General features: G+C 64.8%; 2 protein-coding genes across 5 annotated transcripts in view; one reads left to right on the top strand and one right to left on the bottom strand.

Moving 5' to 3' along the window:
• LOC126643034 (dedicator of cytokinesis protein 2-like) overlaps nt 1-14,287 on the bottom strand; it is a 48,686-nt gene extending 34,399 nt beyond the window's left edge. Inside the window, exons 1-22 of the mRNA XM_050321151.1 lie at nt 14,187-14,287; nt 12,801-12,884; nt 12,666-12,706; nt 12,407-12,462; nt 12,209-12,305; nt 11,983-12,131; nt 11,430-11,565; nt 11,153-11,307; nt 10,618-10,699; nt 9,630-9,765; nt 8,632-8,707; nt 8,413-8,492; nt 8,036-8,161; nt 7,834-7,958; nt 6,984-7,082; nt 6,492-6,564; nt 6,079-6,182; nt 3,789-3,978; nt 2,747-2,844; nt 2,534-2,623; nt 1,912-2,012; nt 1,542-1,676 (exon numbers count right to left, since the gene is read on the bottom strand). Of these exons, the coding sequence (XP_050177108.1) occupies nt 1,542-1,676; nt 1,912-2,012; nt 2,534-2,623; nt 2,747-2,844; nt 3,789-3,978; nt 6,079-6,182; nt 6,492-6,564; nt 6,984-7,082; nt 7,834-7,958; nt 8,036-8,161; nt 8,413-8,492; nt 8,632-8,707; nt 9,630-9,765; nt 10,618-10,699; nt 11,153-11,307; nt 11,430-11,565; nt 11,983-12,131; nt 12,209-12,305; nt 12,407-12,462; nt 12,666-12,706; nt 12,801-12,884; nt 14,187-14,229 (2,276 nt within the window). The 5' untranslated portion in view covers nt 14,230-14,287. The remainder of the gene's footprint in view (nt 1-1,541; nt 1,677-1,911; nt 2,013-2,533; nt 2,624-2,746; nt 2,845-3,788; nt 3,979-6,078; nt 6,183-6,491; nt 6,565-6,983; nt 7,083-7,833; nt 7,959-8,035; nt 8,162-8,412; nt 8,493-8,631; nt 8,708-9,629; nt 9,766-10,617; nt 10,700-11,152; nt 11,308-11,429; nt 11,566-11,982; nt 12,132-12,208; nt 12,306-12,406; nt 12,463-12,665; nt 12,707-12,800; nt 12,885-14,186) is intronic.
• Nucleotides 14,288-15,906: 1,619 nt separating this feature from the next.
• Nucleotides 15,907-21,625, top strand: DQX1 (DEAQ-box RNA dependent ATPase 1). Of its 4 annotated transcripts, none has more exons than XM_050321256.1 (11): nt 15,907-15,919; nt 16,355-16,661; nt 17,749-17,942; nt 18,146-18,521; nt 18,761-18,997; nt 19,196-19,295; nt 19,391-19,546; nt 19,713-19,904; nt 19,977-20,102; nt 20,556-21,018; nt 21,094-21,625. In XM_050321256.1, exons 2-11 carry the CDS (start codon nt 16,371-16,373, stop codon nt 21,272-21,274), a joined length of 2,316 nt encoding a protein of 771 aa, XP_050177213.1. In that variant the 5' UTR covers nt 15,907-15,919; nt 16,355-16,370; the 3' UTR covers nt 21,275-21,625. The 4 variants fall into 4 exon arrangements, with proteins under 4 accessions (XP_050177213.1, XP_050177216.1, XP_050177215.1 ...); XM_050321258.1 differs by lacking the exon at nt 15,907-15,919 and having other exon boundaries at nt 15,944-16,661; nt 20,556-20,746; nt 20,828-21,018; XM_050321255.1 differs by lacking the exon at nt 15,907-15,919 and adding an exon at nt 15,981-16,073.
• Nucleotides 21,626-22,209: the final 584 nt, after the last annotated feature.

Below are 22,209 nucleotides of genomic sequence, written 5' to 3'. Positions count from 1 at the left end.
CACTTAGAGGATCTGAGGACCCTGTGTTATTGCATGTTGAGATCACTGAGATAAAGGGAAACTGAATAAAATTGCTAAATGTCCTCAGGGATGTCTCTGTTCCAGGCAAACTCGTTCATGGGGCTGTTTGCAAATGCGCCACGTAATTAATTTCCTAGGCCAGGAGCTCTGTAAGCCAGGAATCTGCTCTGTGTCCTCATACATGAGGAAGAGGCAGGTGCTGGGTGTGATGCTGGAGCACCCCAGAGCCCTGGAGCACCCCAGAGCCCTGGAGCCATGGGTGAGGCCCTGGGAAGGGCAGGCAGGGGGAGCAGAGAGGACAGACAGAGCTCAAGGCAGCTCACACAGCAAGGACAGAGTGGGGCAAAGTGAGGTGTGAGGGTTCCTGGGGTGCCAGGATCCTGACAGAGCTCCTCACTGCCAGCGAGGTTCAGAGCACCAGCAGGGATCCCGACACATCCAGGCTTGGGGCAGCAGAGCCCCTGCTCCCCCAGAACAGCAGCCTGCCAACTGCGGCCCCTGGACAGGGGGTGATCCTGCCGCTGGTGGGTGCCAGCCCACCATGCCCACCACGGGCAGGGGTCCTCACGTGTGGGGGGGACCCTGCACTGCCTGCTGTTCCCTCGGGACACTTCGGCTTTCTGTGTCGCGTACATGGAACGAAAGAGGAACACCGCTGGCTTTTTCTGGTAACACTGCTGGTCGTGTTCTGTTTTCCTCCTCTCCCACGCCCGTCGGGAGGAGCTGTTTGTCCCATCATGCAGACTGGGATGTGAGCCCTGCGCCCACGGGCAACAAGTGAAACCAGGTCCTGCACGGACTCTGGAGGTGCCAGGGAGGGGCTTTGACCTTGTCCTCAGCAGGAACAAGGAGCCACTGAGGCTCCCAGCCCCTTGCACTGCTCACCACAGGATCACAGGAGGGTTTGGGTTGGAAGGGGCTTCACAGACCATCCAGTTCCAGCCTCCTGCTATGGACAGGGATACCTCCCACTAACCCTCCCAGTGTAGTGCTGGCTGTTCAGGGGCACAGGCTGCCCGGGACATTTTGCTGTCTCCATCGTGGGAGGATTTGAAGAGCTCATTGGAAAACCCCCAGAGTCACTGCAGGGCACACGGGGCGTTTGGGATGCCCAGAGAGTGGATTGATCTCTCCTGCCCTGAGATGGATGCCACTGCCCACCCCCACACCAGACCACCACCACTCCAGCAGCAGCCAGAGGAAGGGATGGAGCTGAAAATGGCCGGAATCTTCAGGGAGAGGACTCACAGTGATAGAGAAGTGTGGCTAGGGACCAGCCAACATGGTAGCATGGCCACAGTGTGCTGGAAGCGGTGGCTGCCACCCTGGGTGCCACAGCAGCGGCACAAGGTGGGTCAAGGTGCCAGTGCCACAACCCTGGGACTGATGGTCAGCACTGCCACTGTTCCTGCAGCACAGGGATGCCCTTCCTTCCCTCCCTTCTGCAAACCCCATGGCCAGGGACCAGGCTCCAGCGGGGCGTGGCACTGGGAGCACTGGGAGCCATTGCCAGCACTTACTGGGCAAAGAGGTGCCGGGAGCGGACGATGAACTTGAAGATGTACTCCAAGGCCTTGAAGGTGCGTGGGAGGGGCTCACAGGGCTCTCCCCGGCCTGCCTGCTCCACGTACTGAGTCAACACCGAGAGCAGCTTCCTGCAGGATTGGATGTGTGTGGCCTGGGCTGAGCCGTGGCTCAGCTCCCACTGGTGCTTCCAGCATTCCAGAGCCATCCCTTCCCGTATCCACTGTCCCAGTCCCATCCCTCCCTGTGCCAGATGTCCAAGCCCTGCACACCCACCCCCAGTTCCAGCTGACCCAGCCCTTTCCCCCTCCCCATTCTGGCTGTCCCAGCCCATCCCTCCCTGTGCCATGGCCCCCAGGAACGCACTTGTAGGCGAGTGTGGCACTGAAGTGCTGGCAGATATAGGCCTCCAGGACTGTGTTGAAATGCTGGAACTTTCTGTCGGCCACCAGCCCCACGATGAAAACCTGGGGGCAGCCAGCAGAGGCACAGCTTGGCGTGGGCAGTGGGATGCCTGGAGACAGCCGGGTGCCAAAGTGGCATCGACCTCTCATGGGAGCTGCTGAGGCCACCAGAGCCCCCTGCCCAGCCTCTTAGGATAGGCAGACCCCTGAGGTGGAAAGCCCACCATAGGCCCCAAGCCCAGGTGGCCACAGGGATCCTTCATGGTCAGAATTTGCAGCACCACCAACCCCGGGTGTCCTACAACAGCCACCCTGACTCCCACTTTTCTCTGGCCCCCTCACCAGGGTTACTCTTGTCTTGGTGTAGGAGAAATGCCCCTGAATCCTGCTGGGATTGTCCCCCGGAGGGACAACGACCCCCACAGCCACAGCCCTGCCCCGTGCCAGGTTGGTGGGACAACAACCCGAGGCACCGCACGGCTCAGAGCGCAGCTGGTCTGGTCGGACCAGTGAGCCCCATTGCTCCAGTCCAACCTCCTGCACTGGCGGGGGCTCAGACCCACATTCTGCACCGTGGGACTCACCAGGGCATCAAAGACAAGTGTGTCATAGACATCCGTGTCCGAGTGCTCCATCATGATGCAGAACAGGGCATCCAGTGTGTCCTGGAGGAACTGGGGCAACAAGAGGCCTGTGAGGGCTTGAGTGCTGACCCCAGCGTGGCACCAGCCCTGGGTGTGGGGAGGCTGTGGGTGCAGGAGCCGGGAAGTGAGGTAGAGGACAGGTCCCAGCTGTACCTTGATGACCTCCCCTCCATCCACATTCATCAGCTTCTGGAGGTTCCCACGGAGCAGACTGGGCTTGGAGCGCCACTTCAGCAGCCCCAGCAGGTTCACTAGGCAGGAGGAGGGACAGTCACTGACAGACCCCAATGGTACCGACCCCTGGCTCCCCATCCCACCTTCACTAACAGATCCCAGTGTCAGTGACCCTTGGCTCCCTGTCCCACTCTCACTCCCCAGGGCAGCCATAATCCCGCCTGGAGCAGCTGGAACCTCCCAGTCCCCCCACACAACCACTGCTCAGTGCTGAAAGCTCCTGATGCCAGAGCCATAAAAGCACAAACTCAGCTAAATAGGTCATGGCTGTGGGAGCTGCAATTGTGCTGCAGGAAGTGAATTAATGGAGCCACCTTGGCCCCAAGCCCCCTGCGCTGAACCGCAGAGACCCAGACCCCACAGACGTGTCACCGTGTGCTGTGTGCCTCGAGTCCCCCACACTGAGGCCACTGTGTCACTGCACTTCAGCCTGAGTGGCATGAGCCATTCCCATCCTCCAGCCTCACAGCAGGAAGGAGTGGACCCTGACATTCGGACAGGTCCTTCCCCTCACCAAGGGGTCATGTGTCTTTGCCAAGGGGAGGTGTCTGTGCCAAGGGGGCACAAACACTCTTGCCTGCCCTGACCTGTGCAGAGCAGCCCTGGGCTGGAAGCTTCCCCAGGCTAACCCAGAAATGGGGTTTAAACCATTAAGCCCCAGTTCCCACACCAGTTTCAAAGGAAGGTCATGAAGCCTCCAACAGTGACATTCAAGTGGGAATTCTGCTCACTGCTGCTTCTCTCCCCTTGGGAACAGCCTTGGCCATTCTGACCGTGTCCAAACAGTAACTGAGTGCTCACTGTTCCCACTCTCCCATGTTTTTGGTGTTTTCAGCACACTGTCCTGGTGCGACAGATGCTGGAGAGCCGCATGCCGGGAGAAGTATGGTCCAGTGGGTGGGACCACCACCAGGGAGGGGGCACAGCCCTGCCACCCCCACCACGGGGAGCCAGGACTCACCATTCTGGGTCAGCTTCGTGGAGCAGACGAGGGTGGAGATTTGGAAGCTGTCCCGGGTTGATACGGATAAGCCCGATGGGGCCCCACTCACGCGGAAGGAGGAGCCGGAGAGGAGCTTTGACTCCGACAGGTTCCGCTCGGAGGGCAGGGACAGGTATGCGCTGGCATCCTCCAGCTTCCTGCTGTCACCCTGCGAGGCACAGCAGAGGTCACCCTGGGGAGCACAGCCTGGGATCTTCCTACTCCATGGTGGGTAATGACAGAGCCTGGAAGTAACTGGCTCCCCAACACTGATTGCAACAGAGCATCCCACAAAGCTGCTCCCTAAGGGGCTCTGCAGGGACCCTGCTCAGCTGGGAGAACTGGCTTGGAGAGATACCAAATCCAGGCCTGTGCCATGCAGGAGGACACGAGAACAGGCAGCAGAAGTGTGGGGGAAGGCTGGTGACACAGAGAAATCTGAATCTGGGAATGAAACACACCTGAGCACTGCTCTGGGGATGGACACGCAGCAGGACACTGACACAGGGTGGGAAACCAGCATGGAGCAGGACACTGACACGGAGCAGGACACCACCCAGGCATCTGGCACGGCTGGTCCCACGGTATCACCAGTCCAATGTCTCCCACCTGTGTGTGTGCACGCTGGGGCCTTCACAGCCCCAACCCAGTCTGTTTCTGAGCCCCCTACTCTAAGCTGAAAATGTAATTCATGTTATGTCCAGAAGGACTCACTGGGGTGACTCTGAATGACCCTTCCCTGCTCTTTGGCCACGCTGGAACATGGGCGATGCCCAGAGCTGGCCGGACTCGCAGTGGTGGGCTGCAGCTCACACATGGCAGCAGAACATGCATCCTCCCCTGCCTGTAGCCTCTCAGGATGTAACTCCTCTTGCTGAAGGTCAGATGAAGGTGACAGAGCTGTTTGCTGTTGGCTTTCCCCCTCCAGCACACCCACAGTGAGCAGCCAACATGTGGGAGCCCCATACTCCTTCCAGGGCTGAGCCTGTGCAGGAAAACTGGCCAGAGTTCAGACCAGCCGGAGATCAAGAGGTCTGAGCAGCTAAAAGCCCAGCTAAAAGCCTGTCACTCACATTCCTCTGGCAAACAGAGATAAAAAGATGAAATAGCTTCTGACTCCCAGAATCCAGCCCCAGTGTCTTCTGGGAAGAGCTGGAGTCAGCCAGGGAGAGTGTGGAGCAGGGCAGGATGTGGTGGTTCAGGGAGGGCAGCTACAGCCCTCCAAGGGGAACAGGGACCCGGGGGGAGGTGTGGAGAGTTTGGTCTCCCAGGAGAGGGGTGTGCAGGGTTTGATCTCACTGCCCCAGCCAGCACTGGTACATTCTGAAGGTGCTCCTGCTGCAGAGGGGGCAGTCCCTGGAGAGCCAGGGACCAAAGCCAGTGCTGCAGGCCACAGCAGCGGTTAAAGAATTTGGGTCTTTTGCCCAAAAAAAAGGCAGGGAGGAGGGACACAATAACCATTTCAAATGTGCAGGAGCCTTGGGTAGGAACAGCACGGTCTGTCCCTGTCCCCAGCTGCCACAGCAGGTGGAAGGAGATCAGCTCATCCCAAAGAGATGCAGGACTTGGGAAGGGACACGGCTCTGCCTGGAGTAAACGGGGTCACACTGTCAAAATCAGGGAGCACTCCAGTGCAGCAGCGCAGCAGTGGTGGGGGTCCCCCCAGGGACACTGGAGTCCTACAGCCAGGGAGAGACCCCAAAGCAGTGCTGGTATGTGGGGTAAGAGCCCTGAGCTCCCCTGGGCAGCAGGGACTGGCTTATGCCTTCCACTCCCCCGGACACAGCCATCCCCAGTCCAGGGAGGGGACACCAGGCAAGGGGGACAGCGCCTCCTGGGTCCCTTCACATTGGAGCCCACGGCATTTTTCTCAAATCAAAGGTGACTTTCCCTCCCCACGCCCTCCCTCTGCTCTCTCGGAGCAAACGCGGGCAGTGCCAGGGCTGGTGAAATCAGGTGAAGCGCAGCCACACTACGGGGACATTGCCTCCCCGTCACAAACACTCAAATCACCTTTTCCCAAACAAAACTTGTCATTCCAAGGGAGCAGCGCGGGGATTGGAGACACCTCGTGCAGGGAGCCCCTGCCACCAAGGACAGCGAGGATGGGAAGGGAGGGAGGGAGGGAGGGAGTGGGGCACTGGAAACCCTCGGGGACTTTGGATGCATGCCACCGGTGCGTGGTGTGGGCAGAGACAAGCACCGTGGCCCCAGGAGCACCGCTGTCCCACAACCCCCCCGTTCCAAGGGCTCTGCGGCCCCCCCGTACCTTGTAGAGCACCAGGTCGTGCTCCCCATCCCGCAGTGTGGTGCCATCGGGGCGCATCAGCCTCACAAAGGCCATGGAGAAAATCCGCTCACTCCGGTCCTTGGCTGGGGGTAACACACAGGGGCGAGGTGAGGGGGGGTCAGAGGGGACTGGGGACACAGCGGGCAGGGAAAGGCAGTGCTGAGGGGAGTCTTGCCCTCCCGGCAGCCACAGACGCCTGGGGAGGGGGCAGGCAGGGCTGGGACAGGCAGGGGTAGGTGACAGCTTCCTGTCACCTGTGTGAATATGGATTTTGGAGGACCCACGATGTACCCACCATGGTACGAGGTGAGGGCAGCCCATGGGACCCTCCTGTCCCAGCCCACCCCCACTGCAGCCCCTCTGGGAATGTTTATGGAGCAAGAGACACTCACAGTCACTGGAGGAGCGATGGCGGAAGGTGAACCTCAGGTGGGTCCTGTGGACATCCTCGATGGGAACAGCGATCTAAGGGGAATGTATGCCCAGCTGAGGGCAGTGGGGCACAGGCTGAGCCTGCAGCCAGGCAATCCTCCTCTGTGCCTGGGCAAGGGCTGTGCTGGATCGTCCACTGCTGCCAACCAGCCCCACATCCTTCCCAATAAACCAGTGAGGCAGAACTGGCGGCACTGGGGCCTGGGCAGGGCTGGTCGTGCCCATATTCAGGACTCCTCACCCAGCACTGCTGGTCACCCTGGGTCTCCATCCAGGAGTCATGCCATGACACTGGCAGCATCTCTGTCCTTCCTGACATGAGGACCAAGGACTGCCTCCAAAAAGCCGGCCCGGATGGGGACCCCCTGCAGCAGTGGGGTTCTGCCGTGCAGGAAGAGGGAGGGCCACAGCCCCATCCCACCCCTGGCCCCATCCCCTGGGGCTCCCCAGACCTTCAGAGTCTCCATCCAGCGCTGGTGCCGCTGCTGGTAGTAGACGACGGAGCGGTAGTGGCTGGTGGGGCTGTCCCCCGCGCCCGCCTGGATCACGTTCTGCCAGGACAAAATGCCTCGGGATCAGCCTAAACAAGCTTGCAGGGAGGAAGGATTTCCATCCCCTGCCAACCTGGGCCACCCCCCAAGGCCCCCTGCCCACACGTCCCAGCACAGGTGCCCCTTTACCATAACCCAGCTGGCACTGGAATGTCTTTTCATCTGTCCCTTCCCCACCAGGTGGGAGGGGCAGCGAAAGGTGTCCGTGTCCCCATCCCCTCCACTTCCACCAGGCCTAGTGCCACTTCTGCAGGCACCGTGAACCCCTGGGCATGTCAGAGCTTGGCCTCCATTGCCCTGTCGGGAGGGCACTACTGGGATGGAGATGGAGGTGGGTGCTGTGCCCCCAGACCGGTCCAGCCAGGCCCACAGCAATTCCAGCCTGTTCCTCAGGGGCCAGGTGAGAACACCTGGGGAGAGGCAAGGAGGGGGGGATGACCTGGCTCTGAGCCCCCTGCCCTTCTGCCAGCCCCCAGCTCTTCCTCTTCTGTCTCTGCAGGGATGGAGAGTTGGGACACTCCATGCCTGGGCACTGAGGGTGGCCAGGTGTTCTGGTTGTCCTCAGGGGAGGACGTTTCTCTGTATCCCTCCACAGCACTTTTGCAGGTGTTTATTCTATTCCCAGATCTCTGTTCTGAGCAGCTCCAGGGGCTCCTCCAGCTGGTTGTGCTACAGGAGCTGCTGGCTCTGCCTGAGGTGGAGTGACACAGGGGACGGTCCTGGGCCTGGGGCTGCCCCACATCTGCCATACCTGCACCACACTTCCCGCCTCGTCGCAGACACACACAGTCACCTCCACGTTCTTCTGCGTCTTCTTGTTCCCCTTGTCGAACTCACCCTGCACCAGTGTCAGGTAGATGTCGTTCCTGACGTCACCTGGGGGAATGGTACCATCAGCCGGATCCTGACCCCACGCTGGGGCTCCCTGGGGTGGTGCCTCGCCCCCCCCTTGCCTGGCATGATGACCTCCGGGTAGCCCAGCTTGCGAGCCACCACCGTGCTGCGATCCACCAGGTGTGGGTGGTCCTTCCGCACCTGGCTCAGGTCTCCCCACAGCATCTTCAGGGACACCCAGAGCCCTGTGGGGATCACAGCAGCTTTTCAAGGGGTGCCAGCAAGAGCTGGAGCAGCCCAGGGCCAGCCAGGAACCGCAGCGAGTCCCCAGCCCTGCAGGAAGTGGCCTGAGGGCTGCCCCATGTGCAGGGAGGTGGGTCCCTGAGCACAAGCAGCAGTTGCAGGGATAGATGGATGTCCTGGGGAGGGGTCTCACCTCACTCCCCACCACAGAGCACAGTGGGCACGGGACATACTGGGGACACAGGCTCTTTACCTTGTCCCTTGTGGTTGATGTCCTTCCCCTCCACTGCCTTCCGGATCATGTTGTGAAGAAAATCACTGTCAGCAGCCACCCTGAAAAAGCCATATTTATGGGAAAAACTTTTTCTCTTTGATCCTCACACCTCTTGTCCCCTTGCAATCAGGGTCCCCATGCCAGCCAGGTCCTAGAGTGTTGCCCCCCTGCCCGCTCCCCCCTGCCCATGGGGCTCACAGGTGGACAGGGATGAAGTGCTGCTTGTCCTCGTCGCTGTCACATGTCCCCTTGGTGATGTCGGTGATGTCCATCACTGCAGTGACACAGAGATGGCACTGAGGGATGGCTGCAGGAGCACAAGCACCCCTAGCCCCATGCCAGGCCCCATTCCCATGCCAAACCCTCCCAGAGACAGCACCCAGGAGAGTTTTGTCCTGTCCTGCAGCTGTGGCATCACCTGTGTCCCCCCCAGTGTCCCTTCTGTGCCCTACAGGGAGCTCCTCCTGCCCCGCTGAGACCCCTCTGGCACCGCCAAGCTGCATGGGGCCTGGGCAGGGGAAAACCCACTTGGCTCCACGATGGACACGTGCTGATGACATGGCTGGGACCTGTCAACCCAGGTGGCCCTGCCAGCCCAGCTGAGACCTGCCATGCTGGCACAGCTCACCCATGGAAATGCTCTGGGGGTCTGAGCAGCACCAGCATCACTCTAGCACAGGGCAGAGTCAGAACCAGGGTCTCACACAGGTGCCCAGTGTCCCCTCTGTGGCCTCTGGGGATGGCATGGCCACCAACCAGTCACTGCAGGTGACCTCAGAGCTCTGGGACATATTTTGGTCAAAACAAGCCATATCCAGAGCCACTCCATTGCCCATGGATGAGGACTGGGGCAGGACAGGGCACCAGGAAGATCCCTCTGCCCAAGGCGGTGGTACCCGCTGCCACATCCGTAAGTCCCCTGGTGATGTCCCTGACTGCAGTCCTGGCATGCCTTGAGCCAGGGGACATCAATCATCTCCCAGCAATGACCCACGGGGATCGATGCCCAGAGCAGGATCATGGGGGGAGGTGGAGGCAGGAGGGCTCCACGGGGCTGCTCCGGGCACACAGTGGGTTGGGGTTTGTGTGAGGGACAGGGGACAGCCCGGGGACATCACACAGCCTGATGGCCAAGGGGAGTTGCCAGGGTGGTGTCGCAGGCGGCCCTGGGGGTCCCCATGAACCCTCCCCCCTACCTGAGATGCCGAAGGGCCGGCGCAGGCCCGTGCTGAGCTTGCGGCTGTGGGTGTCCCGCAGGTCCATACGTCCCACCCGGATGATCTGGCACACCAGGAACAGCCGCTCCCGCTTCAGGTCCGTGCTGCCCAGGTCCTGGAGGACAGGGGCTGTGTGACCCCGGCAGCACCATGGGGGAACGTGCTGGTGCCAGCACCAGCTGATTGTGGGGTGCCCAGGGTTGTGCAGGGTGAACCGGTGGGCACAGAAGCATTGTGGGCCCGTTTCCAGTGCCCCAGGAGGGGCTTGAGCGGCAGACACTTGGTCCCACTGTCCCCAAGGGCTTTTGTACACCCCAGGAGCCACAAAGCCCTGATGCCAAGGCTGGTGGAGAACGATGGCCCCACAGGACACCCTCGGCCAGGCAGCCCAGTGACAGGGGGACAACCTGGCATGGTGTGGGGATGGCGGGGAGGCCTCACACCCCAGCTCCAGGCACCCGGGAGGGTCGGGTCCTGAGGGTGCTGCCCCCGTGGCAGAACTTTCTGGTGGTGCTGAGGGAAAGGGACAGGGATTTGCCACAGAGCGTGAGGACAAACGGGGACACCAGCGGCGAGCAGAGCAGGAGTTGGAGGTGGGCGAGCACCGGGAGACAGGAGCACAGCTGAAATGCTGATGCTGCTCATTAGCACCGATTTTCCCAGCTCCTTTGCATATTGATGGCTCCGCTCAGTCCCGGGGGTCAGCGCAGCACTGCAGCCGAAGTGCTGAGTCAGCACGGTGAGGGACGGGGATGGGGCACCCCGAGAACGCCAGCACCCACACCGGGAGGGGACCCTGCGGGGCGCTGCCATGACCCGGGGCTACTCGAGCAGGGGGAGTGGTGGGTTTCAACCACTCGTGGGACCATGCATGGTGCTGGGGACCCTGAAATGCTGCAGGTGGAGGCAGCTCTGCAGGAGGGGGCGGTGGGTAGCAGCAATGCAGCTCCCGGGGGTCTGCACTCACCGTGAACACGACCTTGAGGTTGTTGAGCAGCTCAATGTCCTGAGGGACCCCAGTGCTGGCCCAGCGGATCACGTAGTTCTCGCTGCAGGGCAGGTGAGGGGTGATGAAACAGAGCAAGACATCATCACAGACATCAGTGGAGAGCTGGCAGTGAGGTGGGCACCGGGACAGCAGAGCCCCTGCCAGCTCCCACTGCAGCCTGGCTGTCCCCAGCGGTGGGGGGAAGCTGCCCACCAGTCACCTCAACACTGCCTCACAGGCTGTCCCAGTGGGCAGGACGAGCCACAGGCTCTCCCACCGGACAGGGCTGCATGCCTGGCATGCCACAACAAACTATCGCACTCCAGAGGAAAAGCCCTTTGGGAGGGAAAGTGCCCCTTTCCCCTGTGACATGTGCTGGGTCCTGCTCAGCTGGGCAGGATGGGCAGCCCAGAGTGGGCAGTGTGGCACAAAGGGGGGGGACATCACAGGGAGCAGTGGGACTGGCACCTGGCACAGAGGGGGCAGGGGTCTGTCCTGCACCCCGGGACCCCACCTGATGATGCGCTGCTCGCAGGGGTCGTACAGTGCCATGAAGAGCTGCGCCTCCTCCCCAATGTGGCAGACAAAGTTGCGGACACACAGGTAGAGGCTGTGGGAGGGCGAAGCTGCCCCATGGGTGCTGTGGCCCGGTGCTCTTGGCTGCGGGCTCTGGGGAGCACAAGGCAGCTCATTTCCATGGCTTGGACCCATGGCTGAGCACCTGGCACAGCCCCTGGCATGGGGGACATCAGGCTCAGGCAAGGCAGGTGTGGAGCCAGTGCCAGCCTCACCATCTCCTCCTGGATGCGTTGGGTGAGGGTCTGTGCTGCTCTCCTGTGTGCCTGGAAGAGGCTGATGATACTGGTCCTGTCAGGGTCCAGGATGTTCTCCTCCTCATCCCGCACCACCAGGTCCAGTGCAAGGATCCTGCCGAGGCCAGGGTAGGGTGAGGCAGAACCCTGGGGGAACACGGGTCCATGTGTCCCACCAGGACCCACCTGCCCTCACACAGAGTCTGAGAGGGCAGGACAGACCCAACCGAGCAAGGGAACAGGAGACAGGCAGCACTAGGGACACTTCTGCCCCAGCCATGGCTCATCAGCCACAGCCCTTGGCCAGGTGGCTTGTGCACCTGCAGGCACACTCACTGTCCCCAGCCACCATGGGACAGCCAGCTAGGACAATGGGGACACAGCCTGTCAGGGCAGCAGGGACATGCAGCTGGGATGATGAGGACAGAGGAACAGCCAGTCAGGGCAGCAGGGACACCGAGGGAGCACCCGGGCCCCATGCGGTCTATGCCCAAGGCAGATTCGGGATCCCCGTGCCCTGTCCCGTGCTCACTTGTTGCCGTAGTCCATCCTGCCGGTCACCTCCTTCCTGAGCCGCAGAAGCTGGTCCTTGGGCAGTGTCCCTGAGAGCAGCTGTGAGCGCTTCTCCATCAGCTCCTGCATCATCCGCTTCACCTGCTCGTACCGCTCCATCTGCCCAGCCTGCGGCAGGACCGCAGGGTCACCACGTGCCCCACTGCCCCCCAGCCCGCCCGGTCCCCCAGACTCCCGGCCCTTACCACATAAAGCTGCTTCCAGATGGTGGCCCACTCCCGCAGCGTGGTAGTGATCTCCTGCACCATCGGCATCTCGGCGAGCACCACACTCTGCTCCACCCTAGGGAAGGCACAGGGACCCCTGGAGCCCCCTGACATTGCGGGGACCCCGTGCCAGGCAGGGGATGGAGCCCACCACCCCTGCCCGTGCCCCATACCTACCCCCGGTGCTCTACCATGGTGCCCTTCAGCCGGATCACTGATGCTGGGAAGATGCCCTGGGGAAGCCAGAGCTGTTGGTACCCCCAGGCTGGGAAATGTCACTCTGGGAAGGCATGGCTGGGGGCTCCAGCCAGCTGTGCCCACTGCGGCCCCTCAACCCCCCAGCACGGACAGGGCGAGATGCTGGTCATGCCTCCCTATTCCCCCAGACCCCCAGTAGGGACAGGGTGAGCCACCGGCCATGCCCCCCCTCACCTACCTGGACAGCCCTGTTCCGGAGCGAGTACCCGCGGTACCAACCTGCGAGGGGAGGGAGGGGGACCCCGTCAGCCAGGCTGGGAGTCCGGGGCCAAGAAAGCCCCCATGTTGGGGTGCAGCCGGGGGTCCCTCTTACCCTCGGAGGCCTGCAGGATGTGCACTGTCTCCCCAATCTCCAGAGGGAGGTGATGCTCCTTGGTGCTCGGGAAGTTCCACACGGCTGCAGGGAGAGGGGCCAGGAGCTGGGAGTTGGGGTCCCTACCTGGTACCAGCACAGCCCCCCAGGATCTGTGCACCTGCACCCCACACAGCCAGCCCCCCACGGGGGGCAGAGCACCCCAACAGGCACCACTCAGCCACAACAGACGGGGCAGAGCACCAGCCCCACAAACAGCCTGAGGCCCCCGAGCACCCCAGCCCTGCAGCACAGCCCATATAGGGCCAGGCACAACAGGAGCCTCCAACCACCTCCTCGAGGTCCCAGGGGTCCCCTGTGGGACCCCCCTGCCTGCCTCCCACACCCTGCGTGCCGGTGGTCCTGCTCCTGGCACAAGCAGTGCGGGGAGGCAAGCGCCAGCTGAGCCCCTCCCCAGGGCTGGTGGCCCAGGGGACAGGTCAGAGTCAGGACAGTGGAGCTGGTGGCCAGAGAGGAAGGTGGTGGGGACAGGAGCTCACTGTTGGCCAACCGCTTCCTGCCCCAGACGAGTTGTGGTTGTCCCTGTCACTATTTCTGGCCCCGGGGACAGGGACAGCTCTGGTGCAGGCAGCCCTGGCTCGGCTTCCAGACTGGAGGAGAGTCCCTTGCACTCGGGGGTTGCACGGGACCCCTCCCTCCACCCTGCCCTCCTCACGAGGACCCTGATCCAGCCAGGACCAGCAGCAGCTCAGCCCTCGCTCCGGCACTGCGAGGGGAGGGTGCAGGAAACAGCCCCCAACAGAAACGGGAAGAGGCACAGAGCTGCCAGGGCCAGCACAAGCTGCAGGGAATGGGGGTGTCCAGGGCTGGTGCAGGGCACAGGGAGCCCAAGCTGGTGCTGCAAGGAACAGGGAAGCCCGGAGCTTTGCCTTTACAGACACTGAGGTGGGAACAAAGCCCCACCCGGCACCTGGGGCAAATTACTGGGGTGTGTCAGGGCTCTCCCAAAGCCTCAGCAGCCAGGCTGTGCTCCAGTGCTTCCCATCAGCACCAGCCTTGCAGCCTCTGGGCATGTGGGTCCCACTGACACACCTGCCCTGCTCAGCCCCGTCCCCTGGGCCACCCATCACCAGCCCTGCAACCCCTGCCAACTCCCCGTTCACTCCTGCACCCATCGGCCCACCCAGCGCCAGCACCCCTGGGACCCGGCCCCCTCCCCACATCCCCTCACACTGGCACTGGCCCAGCACCACAGGTGCCCGGCCACCGCAGCCAAGGGGGAACTGTCAGTGTCACCCCACCCTGAGCACCCTGTCCAGCCTGCCCTGCACCCCTCTCATGAGCGGGGACCCTCACAGGGTCCAGTGCCTGCAGCCCCTCACTCACCCACGCCATACTTCTCCTCCTTGGTGGGCAGCCAGGGTGCCATGGCCAGCGAGCCGCGGGACCGGGGTGCTGCAGGACCACTGCTAGTTCCTCCTGCGGCGCTCCCTGTGTCACGTGTACCCCCAGCTTGTGAAACCTCTGCTTCCTTACTGAGCAGCGGGGTGTGGGGGGGTCCCACCCCACCGCCCTGCGATCCACCAATTGCCATGCCACCAAGAGCTCGGGGTCACTGGGGCTGCTGGCGTGGGTGATGCGGTAGCACTGTGACCCCCTCGGCTGAGCAACGTCGCTGCAGCTCCCAGCCAGAGGGACGGGGGGCTGCAGCGGGGGGGCTAGGAGCGAGCACAGCTCTGCCATGAGGAGCCAAATGGAGCCATGTGCCTTTGCCGGCTGTGATGCTCCAAACCAGCGCTGCCAGGACAAAGCCTCCGCCACCGTGGCCGGGTTTGGCTCGTCCGCATCCCTCGGTGCACCAGGTCCAGCGGTGCATGGCACAGCCCTGGCTCCTGCCTTGCCCAGCCCTCCACTGCCGCGGCTCCAGGAGGGCGTGCAGAGCAACGGCTCAGCACCAGCCACTTCCTTCCTCCCGCAGCACCAGGCTCCTTCCCTGTGCCCCCCAAACCCTTTGCGGGTCCCCAGTTCCCCCATCAGCCTGAGCCTGCCCTGGGGTTCCCCCTGGCTGCAGTTTCCCCCAGCCCCAAGCCGGCTCTGGGCAGCCTGCACTGACCCATGAGCCCAAGGAAGAGCTAGGGGCACGAGTGGGTTTGGGAGCCGCGTTTTTGGGGATCTGGTGCTCCGGTGCCGCTGCCCGGGCCGAGGTGCGAGGGCGGGACCTGCGGGAGCCACCAGGGCAGTCGCCATCCCTCCCGGGAAAGCTCGGCATGTGCAGCCAGATCCCCACCGGCGCCGGGGACAAACGGACAGAACCCCGGCACGGGCACGGCACAGCCACTGGCCCGCGCACGCCGAGGTGCCGGGGCTCTCGGAGAGCGGGAAACGCAGTCGGCTCCAGGCTTTCACTGCCTGCAGCCTGCGGCGGTCCTGGCTCCCGCAGGGCCCGCCCGGCTGTGCCCAGCTCTGCCCGGCGCCGGTCGGGGAGCTCCACCTGCCGGTTCCGCCGGGGCCGCCAGTACAGGACACCCCGCTCCGACACCTGGATGAGCGGCACCGTTACGGTACGGGTCGGTACACCCGACGGCAGGACAGGATGCCCCGCTACAGCATACCCGGCACCGGTGCGGGACGACCCGCACCAGCACTGGGATGTCCGGTCCCGGTAGGAGTCCCGGATAGGCTGTGGCTGCAGCCGCGCTCGGCTTGCGGCGGAGGGCCCTGGGCAGGGCGAGGCCGTGGCCGGAGACAGAAGCGCGCCGGGGGTCCCGGGGGATGGGGAACTCGGTGGTCCTGAGGATGCGGAGCTAAGGGATCCCGGGGACTTTGGAGCTCGGGGATATCGGGGATCCCGGGGACTTTGGAGCTCGGAGGTCCCGGAGGATGGGGAGCTCGGGGGTCGTGAGGGTGCGGAGCTCGGGTCCCAGGGGATGAAGAGCTCGGGGATATCGGGGGACGGGGAGCTCGGGGGTCGTGAGGGTGCGGAGCTCGGGTCCCGGGGGACGGAGAGCTCGGGGGTCGCGAGGGCTGCGGCGCTCGGGGACATCGGCCCGGCGGGCGCTGATTGGGTGACGAGGCGGTCACGTGGCGGTGTCCCCGGGCGGGGGCGGCGGCGCGCGCAGGTGAGCGGGGCCGGAAGCGGAACCGGGAGCTCGGGGGCGCAGGGGTTCCGTCCGCTCCGCTCCCACCGGTGCTCACTGCCCGCTCCCGTCCGCTCCGTACAGGTGCTCTGCCGGCTCGGTCCGGCCCCTGGCATTCGGGAACGGCGTCCCCAAGGTGTCCGCCCCCTCCCGTACCCCCTGTGCCTCGTCCCCGTCCCCACACATAGCCCGGTCCGGTCCCCGCGCCCCGCTCGGTCCTGCCGGCTTCTCCCGGTGACCCGTCCTGGTCTCCCCGTTCCGTGCCTGCTCCCCGCGCCCCGGCCGTGTCACCCCCCGCCCCTGTCGCTGCCCCCCTGCCCCGTGCCCGCGGCACTAGACGTGGCACTGGGCCACCCCGGCTCCTTCCCGGGACGCAGGGGAGGGTGGGTCAGCGCCGGTGCCGCTCCGCCCCCGCAGCTCCGGTGTCCCCGCCATGGCCGGCTGCGGGGCCCCGGGGCCCCTGCCCGGGCCGAGCGACCCCGGCTCCGCGCTGGGGGAGGAGGAGGAGGAGGAGGAGGATGAAGAGCCGTCCCTGGGCTGCGACGGGGACCTGGAGGTGAACCCTTACGACGGGCTGCCCTTCTCCTCCCGCTACTACGAGCTGCTGCGGCAGCGCCGGGAGCTGCCGGTCTGGACCACCAAGTACAGCTTCATGGAGCACCTGGAGGGGAGCAGCGGCATCGTCCTGGTGTCCGGCCCGCCCGGCACCGGCAAGAGCACCCAGGTGAGGGGCAGGAGGGTGTCCGGCCTCGCCGGGCACTGCACGCGGGTCCTCCCGGGGCCCACGGAAGCACCTGAGCCGTTGGAACACACGGAGGGGGTACCGGAGCCCTGGGGCCGCTGCACTGAGCCCGGCGGGGCTGGGCGGGGGCTGGGATGTGCCGGGGCCTGTGCTGGGCCCCGGGCAAAGCCTTGGCACGAGCCGGGAAGCACTGCCGCGAGAGCAGCTGGCCCGGGAGAGGGCACGGGGAGGGGGGAACGGCCCCTTCCCACAGCTGTGGCCGGTGCAGGGCCGGTGGCAGGGCTGAGGTTTCCCTCCCACCCACTCCAGGGAGCTGGTCCCACCCGGCAGCCACTGGCGGCACCCGGGGACAGCGCCAGGGACTTTGACCAGGGAGGGATCGCTGGAGCTGCCGTGGGACTGCACTGGGCTGGGTCAGCACTGTTGGCCCTGGGCTCTTGGGGTGTGGGCCCTGGGCTCGGGGCACTCGCCCAAATCACCTCCCTGGGTGTGACCTGCTGAGTTCCTGGGCTCAGCCAGCCCTGATAGATTTGGGGAATAAATCCTCTGTGTGGGCCCCAGGGCTGGTGTTTTTGGGTGCAGCACCCTGCCTACAGTCCCTGCAGGGCACTGGGACACTGGGGGCACGGGCACCTCTCATGGGGGACCCAAGGGACAGGGTAAAGCAGGACTCTGGTCCCCAGTGCCCAAGGGACATCCGTGTGGCCCTGGCATTGTCCCACACTGCCTAGCTGGGCACTTGGCCAGCAACTACTCCCTGATGCTCCCTTCCCTGTCACTCTCTGAGGGTTTTCCTGGGCCATTCTCCCATATCCCTAATGTGACAGCAGGGCTGTGGTGTGCCATACCAGGGCAGGAAGCTGTGGGTGTGGGGTGGTGGGGCTCCTGTCACAGGCTGTGGAATTCAGAGGTGAAAGGAGTAGGGAGGGAAGGTCCTGCCTGGGCTGTGAATGCCTCTGGTTAGCCCCTGACCCCAAAGGTCCTGGAGAGGATCCCTGTGCCCTTTGGAGGGACACAGCAGCGAGGGGCTGGTCCTGAGGCAGCGCTGACCCCCACCCTGTCCTCACAGATCCCGCAGTGGTGCGCCGAGTACGCTCTGTCCCTGCAGTTCGCCCACGGGCTGGTGGCCTGCACCCAGCCCCACAGCCTGGCCGCCCTCAGCCTCTCCCTGCGCGTGGCCGATGAGATGGACTTGAACCTGGGCCACGAGGTGGGCTACTGCGTGCCCCACGAGGACTGCTGCACCGCCGAGACCATCCTCAGGTACGGGAGGGACGGAGCCCGGCAGGCCTATGCTGGGAGTGCAGCGCTCTAATCCTGCTGAGCTCCCGTAATCCCTTAATCCAGCCGGGCCTCGCCGGGGAGTGGCGCCGGCGGGGGCTGCCTGCTGCAGGGCGTTGCTGTGGGGAGGGGCCGAGGCGTTCCCCCGGCCGGGGGTGCGCGCTGACAGCGTGGGGCTGCGGCAGGTTCTGCTCGGACGAGATGCTGCTGCGGGAGATGACGTCGGACCCGCTGCTGCGGCAGTACGGGGTGGTGGTGCTGGACGAGGCGCAGGAGCGCACGGTGCCCACGGACGCGCTGCTGGGGCTGCTCAAGGACGTGCTGCTCCAGCGCCCGGCACTGCGGCTCGTGGTGGTCACCGCCCCTGCCCTGGAGCCGCGGCTGCGCGCTTTCTGCGGGGACCCCCCCGTGGTGCGGGTCCCGGGCCACAGCCCCCCGCCACAGCTGCTCTACCGGGAGCCGCTGGCCCGCGGGCGCGTGGCCGCTGCCTGCCAGGCCGTGCTGGACATCCACCGGCGCCAGGAGCCCGGCCACATCCTGATCTTCCTGGCCAGCGAGCAGGTGAGCCGTGGGGGGAACAGGGCGGGAGAGGCTTGGGGGTCCCTCTCAGTGGGGAGCCCTGAGGATGCTAAGGCATGCTGGAGACTAAACTAGGGGAGCTGAGGCTCCTCTGCAGAGGGGCTGTGAGTGCTGATGGGCAGTGGAAGACGGGTGCGAGGCACGGAGCAGCACCCTGACCTCGGGATGGGGACGCTTCAGGTGTCAGCAGGTGTCACCTGTGCCCCCCTGTCCTTCCCTAGGAGATCTCCGAGTGCTGTGCTGCCATCCAGACGGAGGCCGTGGCACTGAGCCCGGCTCTGGGCCCACTGCTGGTGCTGCCGCTGCACCCTGGGGTGGGCCGGGCCGCACAGCGACTGTACGAGGCGCCCGAGGAGAGCCGGGAGCGGCGCGTCATTGTCACCCACTGGCTCGGGGACTCGTCCTTCTCTCTGGGCACCGTGCGCTTCGTCATCGACTCGGGGCTGGAGCTGCGCAGCGTGAGTGGCATGGGGGACAGGGAGGGTTGGCTCTGCTCCAGGCACAGTGGGGCATGGGCTGCAGGGTCTGCTCAGCTGTTGCGACGCTCCAGGCTGGGATGAGGGAGGTGGCAGTGGTGGCCCTGCACTGGTAGACGAGGGGGCCTCGGGGGATGGTGGGGGCTCCCCTGCGGTGTCCCCCTCACAACCTCACTGCAGGTGTACAACCCCCGCATCCGTGCCGAGTCCCAGGTGCTGCGGCCCATCAGCCGGAGCCAGGCAGAGTCCCGCATGCAGCGGGCAGCTGGCAGCCCCCCAGGTGAGACGTCTGCCCCGCTGTCCCCCCTTGGGGCTGTTGTCCCACCCGCTGGGACCCCTCGCAGCCATGTCCCACCTCATGGCCCCTCTCTGCAGGCACCTGCCTGCGCCTGTACTCAGAGGCCTTCGAGCAGCGCCTGCCCCCCAGCCCCGCGCCGCATGTCAGTGAGACCAGCCTGAGCCGCCTCGTGCTGCTGCTGAAGCGCCTGGACATCGCTGACATGGGCCAGTGCGACTTCCTTGACCGCCCAGGTAGAGCCTGTGGGGTGGGGTGGGGACCAGGCATGCTGTGGGGGGCTGTGCCAGAGAGCTGCAGGCTGGCCGTGGCCATGACTGTGGCCTGGACTGTGGAGAGAGGCTGGGGGGCCTGGCAGCTGTAGGAGGAGGGTGGGCAGAGCTGCCTGACATCCCACCCCAGCCCCTGAGTCGTTGATGCAAGCGCTGGAGGACCTGGACTACCTGGCGGCTCTGGATGACGATGGGAACCTGTCAGAGGTGGGGATCATCATGTCAGAGTTTCCGCTGGACCCGCAGCTGGCCAAGGCCCTCATCGCCTCCTGCGAGTTCGACTGCGTGGAGGAGATGGTCAGCCTGGCTGCCATGCTCACAGGTACCGTGCGGGGGCAGCCAGCACTGCAGGGGGGTGCTGGGGGCACACCGTGACCCCCCTGCCCACCCTCAGTGTCCCCCTGCTTCGTGCCCCCATCCACACACCTGGAGGAGGCCGTGGCCCTGCGCCGCCGGGCACTGCTGCACCCCAACGGGGACCACTTCACCCTCATCAACATCTTCAATGCCTTCCAGCAGCGTGAGCATGGGCAGGGGCTGAGGGCGGGGGGCTGCACTCCTGTGGGCATCCCACAGACCCCTCAGTGTCCCCTGCACCCCTGCAGCTGTCCCACAGCCACCCTGCGTTGCCCCTGTACCACGGCAAGCATCCCACAGCCCCCTCACCTGCCCCCTGCTCCTTTGTGAACCGGTACTGCAGCTGTGTTCCTGACCCCAGCCCAGTCCCTGTCCCTGGTGCGGGGAGGGGATGCAGCCCGTGGGAGCTCTGCCAGCTTGTGTAACCCCTGAGCCCCCAGCCCTCTGAGGTCTCTGCTCCCCCATCCCTGTGGCGTTGGCTCTGCTGTCCTGTCCCCGTGTCACTGACCTTGGTGTTGAATTCTTGTCCCTGTATTGCTGTCCCATCCCTCTGCCCATGTCACCGGCCCTGCTGTCCCATCCCGATCCCCACACCACTGACGCTGCTGTCCTGCAGACGCCGGGGACGAGGGCTGGTGCCGGAAGCACGGGGTGGGTGTGGAGGAGCTGCGCCTGGCGGGCACCGTGCGCGCAGAGCTGCTGGAGGTGATGCGGCGCATCGAGCTGCCAGTCTCACCGCCCGCCTTCGGCTCCGACGCCAACACCCTCAACATCCAGCGGGCCCTCATCTCTGGGTACTTCCTAAAGGTGGGCCCAGGGGCTGTGGGGGGCTGCGGAGGGCTGCGGGGGGTGTGCCAGCCACCCTGCTCCCTCCTGCTCCGCTCCCAGGTCGCACGCGACATTGACGGCTCGGGCAACTACGTGATGCTGACACACAAACACGTGGCACACCTGGCCCCTGCCTGCGGGTACCTGCTGCGGCCGCCCCCCCGCCGCCCGCCCCCATGGGTGCTCTACCATGAGTTCACCATCTCCCAGGACAACTGCCTGCGTGTGGTCTCGGAGATCCAGCCCCAAATGTGAGGGCTCGGGGACGGGGACGGACAGGGCCCTCCAGGGGGTCCCCACTGCTGACTGACCCCCTGTGCCCACAGGTTGGTGGAGCTGGCCCCCCAGTACTACCTGAGCAACCTGCCACCCAGCGAGGGCCGGGACCTGCTGATGGAGCTGCGGGAGAAGATGGTGGCAGCGGAGGATGCGCCGCCAGGGCCAGAGCCACTGGAGGAGGCGGCCGGACGGGAGGCTGTGGAGGGGGACGTCTGTGTCCTGCAGTGAGCCGGAGCACCGGAGCCCCGAGGGGGGCTGTCTGGGCTTGGCTGTGACACTGGAGCCGGGGGAGCCCTGGAGGGTCCCAGGGAGGTGCGGGCTGACCGGGCACGGCCTCAGCGCTGCACTGTGGTCAGTCATGGACCAGTGGCTGTGGGGCCACCGCAGCACCTCAGAGCACAGACTGGGGAGTGCTGGCCCCAGCTGGGGGAGTCGTGGGGGCCCTCCCCACCGGGCTCCTTCCCCCCGTCTTGTCCCAGGGTTCTGCTGGGGTGGGGGCACTGCCTGTCCTGCTCCCCCCATGCCCAGGGTCGAGGGGCAACACACGGGTCCCTCCTGTATAAAGTTTTGTGACCTTTGTTCCTGGCCTCGTGTCCGTGACTGTAGCCAAGGGGTCCAATCAGGGTGGGGTCTGTCCTGCCAAGGGACACCGCGGACGGGTCTGGCTGTGGTGGGCTCTGTCACTGCTCCTTCCCTCTGGAGAGTTTCTGGCTGTGAGGCCTCACTCTCCTCCCACCTCTGTTTCAAGTGTCATGCTGGGGCCCCAGCCATGCTAAGGTCTGAGGGCAGCCCTGGCCTTTTCACCGGGGCTTCCCTTCCCTGGTTGTGGTTCTTCTGCAGAAGCCAAGGGGAAGCTGTGGCCAGCGAGGGGGGGTGAGCAGCCCCCCAAACCTGCTGCTGGTGCCTCCTCCCCCCAGATGGGACAGGGCATGGAGGCACCTCCAGTAGAGGTGCCTGCCCTCCTCCCTCCCCTCTTGTGGTCCCCCCTTCCAGCCTCAGAATCCCCTATAGCCCTACGTCCCCTACTATGGCCAAGGGCTGAGCCTCTGCCTGGGGGGTTGGGGGTCCTGCCTCTCCCTTCCCTCCCTGCAGCCCATGCACAGGGGCTTGGCTCTGTTCAGGAAGGGTCCTGGAGGCTCCACTGCCCTGTGCTGGCCACAGTG

This window comes from Myiozetetes cayanensis, unplaced genomic scaffold (assembly GCF_022539395.1).
Source record: "Myiozetetes cayanensis isolate MyiCay16 unplaced genomic scaffold, myiCay2020 scf26, whole genome shotgun sequence".
NCBI lineage: Eukaryota > Metazoa > Chordata > Aves > Passeriformes > Tyrannidae > Myiozetetes > Myiozetetes cayanensis.
Note: the sequence above shows the minus strand (reverse complement) of the source record. Positions and strands in the feature narration are given on the sequence as shown.